Below are 10,698 nucleotides of genomic sequence, written 5' to 3' on the forward strand. Positions count from 1 at the left end.
CCTCTACTTAGTACCCTGTTTTTCAAAAATTTTCCCCCCTGGTTTTGGACACCCCCCGAACATGTCGTGACGTGTCGGAGGTGAGGCAGCACTCCATATTCTGGGCACACCAAGCGATCACATGTTGATCGCTTGATAGTTGATCGCTTGGTGTGCCCGTAAGATGGACACTATCTCCTCCAATTATCCAGAATTATTTTTATTAAAGTATTTTACCGATTAAGTTAGGTCTCCATGGAGTAATGAAGAAGTATTCTGACAGTCTCCCCTCCTTTCATGGACTTCCCTTTCAAAATGCCTACTGCCTTTCATTTCTTTCGCCTGGAAACGTCAGCCATATATGTGAGCAATGACAGCATGATGGGGCTTTGCTCGAGAACCGAGATATTGCAATGATAACATAATTTTTATGCGTATAATAGCCGCGAGCAAAGGAGGGGAGGAAAGGACCGACAAAAAAACTGTATGGGACCGACACAGGTAGCAGGCGGGTCCGTTCGCCCGTCCCTTTCCTCCCCCCGTCGAAGGCAACTAGTACCTCTAATAGAATTATTAACTTTTTTTACTTTCTCGATCTCGATATCTCGATCTAAATAGCATATTTGTAAAGTACTAAAAAGCTAAGAAGAATGATATAAAACACGAAGTGCTCCGATCATAAATAACGAAATGGTCGAAAGTTATTTTTTAGCCGTTATACAGAATGTTTTGTTTTAACTTTCGACCATTTCGTTATTTATGATAGGAGCACTTCGTGACCTCTTCATAGTTTTTTTTCCTTGCAAATTTTATTTTTTTTAAATTGTATCTTGTCGTTAAGAGTCAGAATTGCATCTAAATCCATTTCCGGGCATGCAAATCCCTAAAAATTTTCCGGTGGGGAGCGAATTCTCCACTGAGGGGGGACTCATCATGAGCTCCAGCCAAGGGCCCCCAATCACCCCAGAAAGTCCCTGTCTCAGGCTCTACACCAAGTTAATTCAGTCATATTGACCGACGTATTGGAAATCAACGTATCTTCCATCCTCAAAGCGTGTTAGGTACTGTCCGAATGTCCAAATTCATATTGGATATATTCAGCAGGGGCGCAGCTAGGAATTAAGGCTAGGGGGGTTTTAGGGTAACTAATACTTACGGGTGTGGGGGTATTGCATACCCACAAGGGTAAGCAGGAGTTGCGGGGGCCCTCCTCCAGAAAAAGTTTAAGAATAATGGTTCAAAAGGGCGAGTTTTACGGCTTTCTGATGGATATTTGAAAAATCCGAACACTAATCTATAAGTAATACGATCAAAATAAGTAAAATGGATTAAACTTAAAAATTTCTCTAAGCTCTGGGGGGGGTTTTATACCCAAAAACCCCCCCTTCGCTGTGCCAGTGATACTCAGAGCCTGTAGTGTACCTTAGGGTAGGTCTCAACTTACTCGATAATCGATGCAGTGGCATAACTATGGGGGGGGGGGGGTGAGAGGATAGATCCCCCCCAAAGCTTCTGAGAAATAAAAAAAAATTTTTAAACTATTGTCTAGTTTTGACATGTAATAGCTGAATCTCCTTAAAGTTAAATCTTTAGTGCCAAAATGATGCAAAAACATATTTTCCAGGCATTTCACCTTTCAAAAATGTTCCCGGACCCCCCTGCCTGAGGGGGGGGGGGGTCGCCACCCTAGGCCATCCCATCCCCCCCAAATCATATTCCTAGTTACACCACTGAATGGACAAGTGGATTGCACCCAAACAGCAACTACTGAAAATCATCATCATAATCATAACTCAACAATCCTAATATAGGATTGACGCAGCTATCCATTCCTCTTGCCTATCTACTAGCCTTTTCATGGTGACGTTTACCAGGGAGAATCCCATCATGTTGGATATTTGAGAAATTGGAGAAGCTCCGAATCCTCAGGATAATAATGTGGTGGTTTCCTTTGCCTTCCACATCATAGTGCTACATTCGTTAAGGTAAATATTACCACGCCTGCAGTGGAATGAGTGTCACCGTACTCATGAGCAGATTTGGGGGGCAAGGGGTGCTTACTAGACAAGATAGAGCTATTACGAGCATTTTATTTTGTGTATTACGGAGCCTCAACTATTTAATTTAATATCAATAACTTTCATATCAGAATAAAGAGAACATTTTCTGCAGCAATTGTCGTATTTTATTTTTAATCTCAAACACTAGAAGACGTGTGAGACCCTTTTGCCCCCCCCCCCCAGAAAAAAATCCTCCATCCACCGCTGACTGTACTGCCCACTGAGGCTGCTGCCAGGGTCGTCCTTATTTTTCGATTTTTCGAATTTCTTTCGGGACGCCCCCTCATTTTATGCCAATTGGTGTAAAAATATATCCTGTAAAATATTATTGCAATTGGATTACAGGAAAACGTGCCGCATCGCACTCAAAGTTGAGAAATTTTGGTATTTGCAGCTGTTTTTCAGATATGAATGGCGATAAGAAGGTGCTGGTATTTTTCAACTGATTTTCTAAGGTAGCTACCGATACACTGGACATTTGGCATGCTGCCCCTAAAATATTTTCAAATTGTGACCAATGGTTCCCGAGATGCGGCCCCAAGAGTGAGCACACCCCACCCTAGGCAGACATTTTTGGTGGCACGCGGGTTGCAAACACTCAACATTTGTTGATCATTCTCGCTCATAGTAAAACCATAAAATTCTTTAGATAAACTTTGAAATTCGCCAATGTAACCTTTAATGATATATTTATCACTATCAGCAGTGCTGCCCTCTCCACTGGGTGGTGGGAGGAATAAATTTTGGCGGCCCCCCATCCATAAGTCACCGGCTTCTCCGTCATCCATCATCACCGGCTTTAAGTACCATTTAGATCGCCGATCTTACCAAGGGATGGACCCCTATCACCTAGTGTTTTCGTCCATGTCGCTTTTTGTTCACGACTGCTTATTCAGCAAGTGAACTGACACGCTTATATCACAGCTAACCAGTAGTGGATTTAAGGGGTGGGGTTACTGGGGTGATGATACCCCCCAAAATTTTATCATAAATATTTTAATTTTAATTTGCTTAATAGTGTTTGTATGCTTGTAAGAGAGTAAACCTTTTTCAGTGAATTATTTCCACATTATCTGCTGCATGAAACATCAATACTTTATAATTAGGGATGGATGGATCCAGGATTTTTCTCAGATCCCGATTTGGATGGGATCCTTGATTTTCGGAGCCGGATCTTTCGGATCGGATATTTTTGGATCCAAATGCATTTTCAAATTCCTGACACTGTGATTCCCGCGATGATTGTTCAATCTCTTGGGAAGAGTCACACTATGTGCCAGTCGTATTGTGCCTTTTTTTATTTTCCACGGCTGAAATTCTCCTACGTAACCTCTGCGAGAGCTTTCAAATAAAACAGTTCATGAGTAGGACAAGAATCACATGCGATGGCGCATTCAAAGATAAAATCGAAACTCTTTCCAAACTTATTGGGGTTTGCATTCACTGAAGCTGTTATGTATTAAAAATTTTGGATCCAGATCCGATGTCTTCTGCGACTTTGGATCCGATGTATCCGATGAATGGCAATATCTGCTGATATTTGGATCCGAGGTATCCAATCCGACCATCCCTAATTATAATTATTTTAAAATTCAAGTTGGCTATAAAATGAACTGCAGTGTATAGCACCCACTATAAAGAGTACCCAACAACTATGGCCAAGTATAAGTTTTTGAAGGGGGAGATTTTTATCTCATTTTGAGCAATTTAGTTGGTTGGTATAGATGAAGTGAGCAGTAGAGCCAGGAAGGACAAGAGCATACCTCCATAAGCACAGTCTCAGACTTTTTACTAGCTTTCAATAATTTTTTTGAAAAGGCTACTCTAATAGTTCATTGTTTTCCTATTACGCTTAATGTTCCTACGCATTACTGTAAACTAACTTAAACTGTCTCACTGTCCATACAGGAACAACCTTGGTGGAATGTAAATCTGGCTATGGATTAGAAAAAGATGAGGAGATGAGACTTCTAAAAATAATTGAAAATGTCAAAGAAGAATGTCCAATTGAAATTTCCTCTACTTATTGTGGAGCTCATGCTATTCCTAAGTAAGTTTTTTCCTATTTATGTCAATTTTACAGTGTCATATAGTAACAAAATCTAATCAAACTCAATAAATGACAATTCAATGCAGGATGAAAAGGTAAGCACTACATATTTTGGAGCACAAAAATGTATACCTGGTTAATGGATTTATTGGAATGGAATTAATTAATAATGGAGTAACTAATTTCAATACAAGCAACGGAATATCATATTATTCTCAGAGGGGCTGACTTCTGTTCTATCATGGACTGCCACAGAGACATTTAATTTTTAACACCTTAGGTATATGAACAATTATCAAGTTATAAAAAAAACCCTTGTCCAAATCATTGGATGGATTCAATCGAGTTGATCGAAATTTATGTCCAAACAAAGCATTGCTAGTCCCAGTATTCTTAAATTAGTCAAGCAAGGGCATACCCAGGATCAAAACTAGGGGGGGCAAGCCATGGTTGTACAAGTTGTAGGTAAGATTTAAGCATGGAAAAAGTGAATGAAATCAACATTTTAAGGAAACTGTAATAGCTCTTTATTAGTTTTCAAAATTATTTGCTTGAAAAAATTTTATTTTCCATAAAGACATTTGTGATTTTTGCTTCTAGGGGGGGGGCAGCTCGCTGGGTACGCCCACGTAGTCAAGAGCAACCACCTCTATGTGGTCAAAGTTTAGGCTTTGCTCACTGGCTGTGGCACTGTACACACAATTCGGACTCCTTGTGGCATCATGTGCTCAGTAGTCCATACCACCTTGCCCGGTTCAGTCCACAAATTTCCACAGCGAAGAATGCGCCTCTGTAGCTTAACTGGCTAAAGCACTCGACCGGAAATCGGGGGATCTGGGTTCGAATGCTGGTCAAGGTGAATGATCTTTTTCTCTGTGCATTATTCGCACAATTTGTGCGCTGCGGGTGACTCCGTAAAGTTATTACCATGGCTAGTGCCAGTATTCTTAAATAGTATGATGACTTGAGGGTCATGTACACAAACCAAGATCCCAGAACAGTGATAATTGAAACAGCAGTAGTATTTTTCCACTTTTTTTTATTCATCCTTGACCGGTTTCAATGCTTACGCATCATTATCAAGAGCAGTTTCCTCCAGGGGCGCAGCTAGGAATTAAGGCTGGGGGGGTTAAGGTGCAACTAATACCGGTGAGTGTGGGGGTATGGAATACCCACCAGGATAAGCGGTAGGTGCAAGATTAGTAAATTGTGGAATTTTAAAATAAATGGTTCAAAATGGTGAGTTTTACGGCTTTCTGAGGGATATTTTTATTTAACCTTACACTATTCTTTTAGTAATATCAATCCAATTAAGTAAAATGAATGAAACTTAAAAAATTTTCTTAGCTCTGGGGGGGGTTTTATCCCCCAAAACCCCCCTTGCTGCACCACTGGTCTTCTCAATGATTCCTCTAAGAAAATCGACCTTGGAATTGATAAAAGAATCATCAACTCAAGTGAACTGCACAAAAAAATTGGGCCTCTTTTTTTGAAGGGGAAAGTATCCCACTGGGAGAATAGACAGCTCTTGATAATGATGCATAAGCATTGAAACCGGTTGAGAAAGAATAAAAAAGTGTAGAAAAATACTACTGCTGTTTCAATTATCACTATCCATGGACTTCCACAAAGTTAACTCGTCAACAATCACTTTGAAGATCCCAGCAGCTTTAATTTAGATCCCAGAAGTTTAAATTAACAAAATAAATACTTTAAACCAGGATAGGGATAGTTTGAAGTCATTCTCTCTGAGTGGGCAAGGGGGAATGAGGGAGGGGAAAGCAACACTTTTTGTTGTGCCTAGGTACTTAATCTGTACTAGAACTGTTAAATTATCATTCTCATTGTTCCCATTTTTCTATTTCTAATAATAGGTTGGTCCCAATTCTGGTTCAACCGCTAGCATCTGTTCTTGGTCCCAGGTTCTGGGTCTTCCCTCATGAAATGCTTCAGTTTGATTGTTTAATTTTCAAAAATTATTCATGATCTTTGTTAGAGCCATGGACGTGGCCAGGAAATTTAGGGGAGGGAATTGGACCACCACTCTGGGAGCTTTGGGGATACCCATAAATCAAGACCAAGGAATTGTTTTTATTTGACTCTGTCAGAACTTAAATTGAGCCTAATTTCTAATGGCATGTTGGTATGGTACTGAAATGTTTGATTTTTCAATAGGGTGGTTTCCTTCATAAAAGAAAACGAAAGGCATTGATTGCGATTCGTTACCCACCATTAGTGTATTCATAATCTACAAATTATTTTGTTTTAGAAATACCGGGTTAGTTGAATGGCAATGGTCCATCTTTATCCTCATTTGAAAAGGGCCAGATTGGCACCCATGCGATGCCACTCCACGTGACGTCACAGGGACCTAGTTTCTATAGGAGAAGATAGAAGTTATACATCGTCTGAGGTTATCAATGCATGCATGAGGCGCAGAGCTCAGGGAAACATGTCTTAACAATCACTTATTAAAACTGGCTAAGGTCGGAAAGTTTTCCTCGTTTGATAAGTTATTAATAATCCTTATTTAAGCCAAGCGCTACCAGCCAGCAGGGTACTAGGCTACCCGCTAGCAGCCTGCATCGTATCAGCGCTAAGCCTCGCCTCAAGGTCACCTCGCAAGGCGGCAACGGGAACCAGAAATACGTCACGCTGAGAGATTTCCCAGCATTCATACTTACGCGTCGCGTTTTCGCGCGCTTGAAAATTTTCACTTTTCATTTAATCGCGAAAAATAGATATCGTCATTTAAAAATCTAAAAGCGTGAAATACGTACTCCAGGAGTAATAATCTTTCGATTTAGGCAGTAAAAAAATAATAGGAAACCACCCTATTAGCTAAATTTTTCTTCGTGGGGAGCCCTTCAAGCCTACAAGGGGGTCATAAGCCTTCTACCCACCTTCTTCTCCACCCTGCACCGCAAACAGGACCCTCCTAGCTATGTCCATGTTTAAGTTAATACACAAACTACCTGAAATAACATATCGAGTTATCACACAAGTGATTACATCCATAAAATCTCTCCATTTATGTAAATTATGGTAAAACTATTCAAATTAGTTGTTTCATGAATTATTTCGGTACCAATTCTTCACCGTTTTGGTTCCATCTCCAGCTCTAAGCAAAACAATGTGTCATAACGAGAAGTGGCTGACCCTTTCTAAATATTCACTCAGTAATAGTAAGAGTGAGGATAAAGAGGAGAAAGTCTCAAAGAAGTTTGGGAAAGGTAGATATGATCACAATGTCATTGATGACACAGCGATTCATCTTACCAGCAACAGCAAGTGTCGATGAAAATGCACATTTAACAAGGGCCTTACTTCACTCTATAAATAACCTCTTTCAGAAATAAAACAGCTGAGGAAGCAACATTGAACATTGTTAATGATCAAATACCTGAACTAAAACAACTCATTGACAGAGGCATTTTAAGTGTGGAAAACATTGATGCTTTCTGTGAGAAAAAAGTGTTTGATACGGATCAAAGCAGAAGAATTTTGGAAGCAGGAAAGCATATTGGTCTGAGAATCAATTTTCATGGTGATGAGCTGTACCCAACAAAAAGTGCAGAGGTAAATATTCTATGATATATTATGGATAGAAATCAGTCCTTCATTGTATTAACATATGTATTTGTATATTATTATTATATTCAGGTTGGAAATTTCTATAACACCCTGGTTATCTTAGGTCAGCGGTTCCCAAACTGTGGGTCGCGGGCCGTTCGGAAAGGGGTCGCGAGATGTATACAAATAATAAAGTGAACTATGTACTTAAACTTAGACAACCATTTTTAGGGGGTCGCGGCTAAAACGTATGGGCTAAAATGGGTCGCAGAAAGAAAAAGTTTGGGAACCGCTGTCTTAGGTCAAACTATTTGTTAACACGCTGGGTACCGGGGTATTTAAATTCCTAGGAACGCTGATTCTGGGTGGAGGTGTTGAGAATGGAAATATGCCTTTGGTTTAAACATGGTTAAAAAGCTAATGTTTAGAATATAACTTTACCCAATCAAATGTTATGATGCATCAATTCATTATGAATAACGAACAACAACTGAAAACGTACTAACGAATACATATTGTATGCTTTAAAATTGTTTCGGTTGACGCGCCTAAATACGAGAAACTTCGTCATCCGTCCGGAGCATTCGGGAATAAAATGACGAGAATTCTCGCCATCCGTACGCAACGTGTTAATTTCTTCATGAAGTCTTTACTCTAGAATTACTTTATGAAGGCAAGCTAAATCGTTAATATAGCTAACAATTGCATGAAAAATAACTTTTTCCACATTCAGTGTGAAATTATATGGAGGAGCAGGGGCAGAGCTAGGAATTAAGGCTAGGGGGGGTTTTTAGGCACAATTAATACTGGGGGTTCCCGGGGGTGTGGTGTGCCCTCCAGGGTAAGTGGGAGGTGCGGGGGCCCTCCCCCAGAAAAAAATTTAAGGTAAATGGTTCAAAATGGTGAGTTTTACAGCCTTCTGAGGGGTATTTTATTAATCTTCACACTATTTTATAAGTAATATTAATCCAATTAAGTAAAATAGATTTAACTTAAAAATTTCTCTAAGCTCTGGGGGGTTTTTATCCCCCAAACCCCCCCCCCTCGCTGTGCCACTGTGGAGGAGTACTACATAATTTTGAGTTAAATTGCCTACTAATTACAGATGGGAGCCAGCATTGGTGCAACAGCAATTAGCCACTTAGAAGAAATAAGCAATGATGGGATATCTGCAATGGCAAAGTCTAACTGTGTAGCGGTCATTTTGCCGACAACTGCATACATAATGAAATTGAAGGCACCACCTGTGCAGCACTTAATTAAAGCAGGCGTTCCTGTGGCTCTGGGGACAGATTTCAACCCTAATGCATATTGCTTGTCCATGGTAAATAACCTTTACTCTAAACCATACACTTTTGATTAAATAATCGCAAATCATTTAACAAAATGCATGGCGTACGAGAACTATGGATGACATACAAGGCGCATTGCTTCTTCCCATAATGACACTATAAAAACTCACCCACGGCCTCTTAGACGAAGGTAAAACTTTCTCATACTTATGATCATTGTCAATGGCATTTCCCCACATCATTAAGACTGATGTAAACGTTTCATATCTGCATATATTGTAAAATATATACATTAACTATTTAATAAAATACTTACTACTCGGTAGCTTAACTGGCTAAAGCACTCGGCTGGAAATCAAGGCATCCGGGTTTGAATCCCGGTCAAGGCGAATGATTTTTCCTCTGTGGATTTTTCGCACAAGATATTACTCAGTTCAGGTAGAAGATAATGATCAAGAAATTTGGGAAATTTTCATGCATTTGAAAATACTTACAGAAATCACCTACTGCTTTCAGAACCTCAAGTGTTTTACTTCCAATTATCCTACAAGTATTCATGCCAGTAATGCAGGTATGACTTCCAATACCAATAATAATTATTCCCAGTTATTTTGCAATTCACCTGAATCCTAACGTATGGAGGACGGCCTATAAAACTCTTATTTTCATTTGATGTGCCATCTTGAAATGAAATGCTTTCATATGACATTAAATGCAGTATAATTCAATTGAAAATACAAAAAACTCAAAAAATGATTGTTCAAATGGGATCCTGATGCATAGATTAATATGCAAGAATAATACATGACGTCATGAGAACGCTCAAAATAAGTTTAAAATACAAGGAAGTATAAAACATAGGAAAAGGCAAAAGTAACCTTAGTTTGATGTGTTTCTAAAAGGTAAGCATTGAATCCAGGAATGAAAAAACAGGATTCAACCAAGAGTACCAAAAATATTTTTTTGCTTGAGCCAATCCAAAATTTGAGGTGTGCTTGAAAATAAGGGCATTTCATACACCAGTAACCATGGTTTTTTTATGCCATAAGCTAGCAGAATAATACATTTACATGCATCAAAGTGCAATTTGAGACTTAAATCTACGATTTTGTAGATTCAAATATAAAAGAAAAGTGCTGAAAAATGATTCCCTGAGTACCTGCTTAGAACTGATAATATTTACTTTCTATTCTCTAGCCAATGGTGATGAACTTAGCTTGCACAGCCCTTGGAATGAGCATGCCACAGGCTTTAAATGCTGCCACAATAAATTCTGCGGCATCCCTGGGTAGATCAGGCACACATGGTTCTATAGAAGTGGGAAAATATGGAGATCTCATCATCTTAAATGCTCCCAGGTGAGTATTTTTTTAAGCAGATGTTTTCATTTTGTACAGAAATAGTACCCCTTAATCTAACGAGCTAATAATAAATTTTGGCTTTAATTTTTCACAGGTGGGAGCACATTATTTATCAAATGGGAAATCATCACAATCTCATTCACTCAGTGATTAAGAAAGGTCGAGTTATTCACAGGAATCATCAAGCATCCCACATTCAATATTGATTTTTTATCATTGCATACAGTTAAATATAAAAAATATTGTAACTAGGCAATAATAAATTAACTTGCCTCACTATTTATCTAATATTTGATGGATCAAAAAAGGGATATGTAAATTGTAAGAACCATACTGTAGATATTTCATTCTGGCAATAAGAAAGGAAACATGATACTATCTCA

The 10,698-nt window shown here is 39.0% G+C and overlaps 1 protein-coding gene across 1 annotated transcript in view; it reads left to right on the forward strand.

Annotated features, from left to right (window-relative positions):
* Positions 1–10,698, forward strand: part of LOC124170923 (probable imidazolonepropionase) — a 52,874-nt gene extending 42,176 nt beyond the window's left edge. Inside the window, exons 4-8 of the mRNA XM_046549982.1 lie at positions 3,948–4,089; positions 7,443–7,668; positions 8,768–8,986; positions 10,152–10,312; positions 10,410–10,698. Of these exons, the coding sequence (XP_046405938.1) occupies positions 3,948–4,089; positions 7,443–7,668; positions 8,768–8,986; positions 10,152–10,312; positions 10,410–10,521 (860 nt within the window). The 3' untranslated portion in view covers positions 10,522–10,698. The remainder of the gene's footprint in view (positions 1–3,947; positions 4,090–7,442; positions 7,669–8,767; positions 8,987–10,151; positions 10,313–10,409) is intronic.

The sequence above is a fragment of the Ischnura elegans genome, chromosome X (assembly GCF_921293095.1).
Source record: "Ischnura elegans chromosome X, ioIscEleg1.1, whole genome shotgun sequence".
Classification (NCBI taxonomy): Eukaryota; Metazoa; Arthropoda; class Insecta; order Odonata; family Coenagrionidae; genus Ischnura; species Ischnura elegans.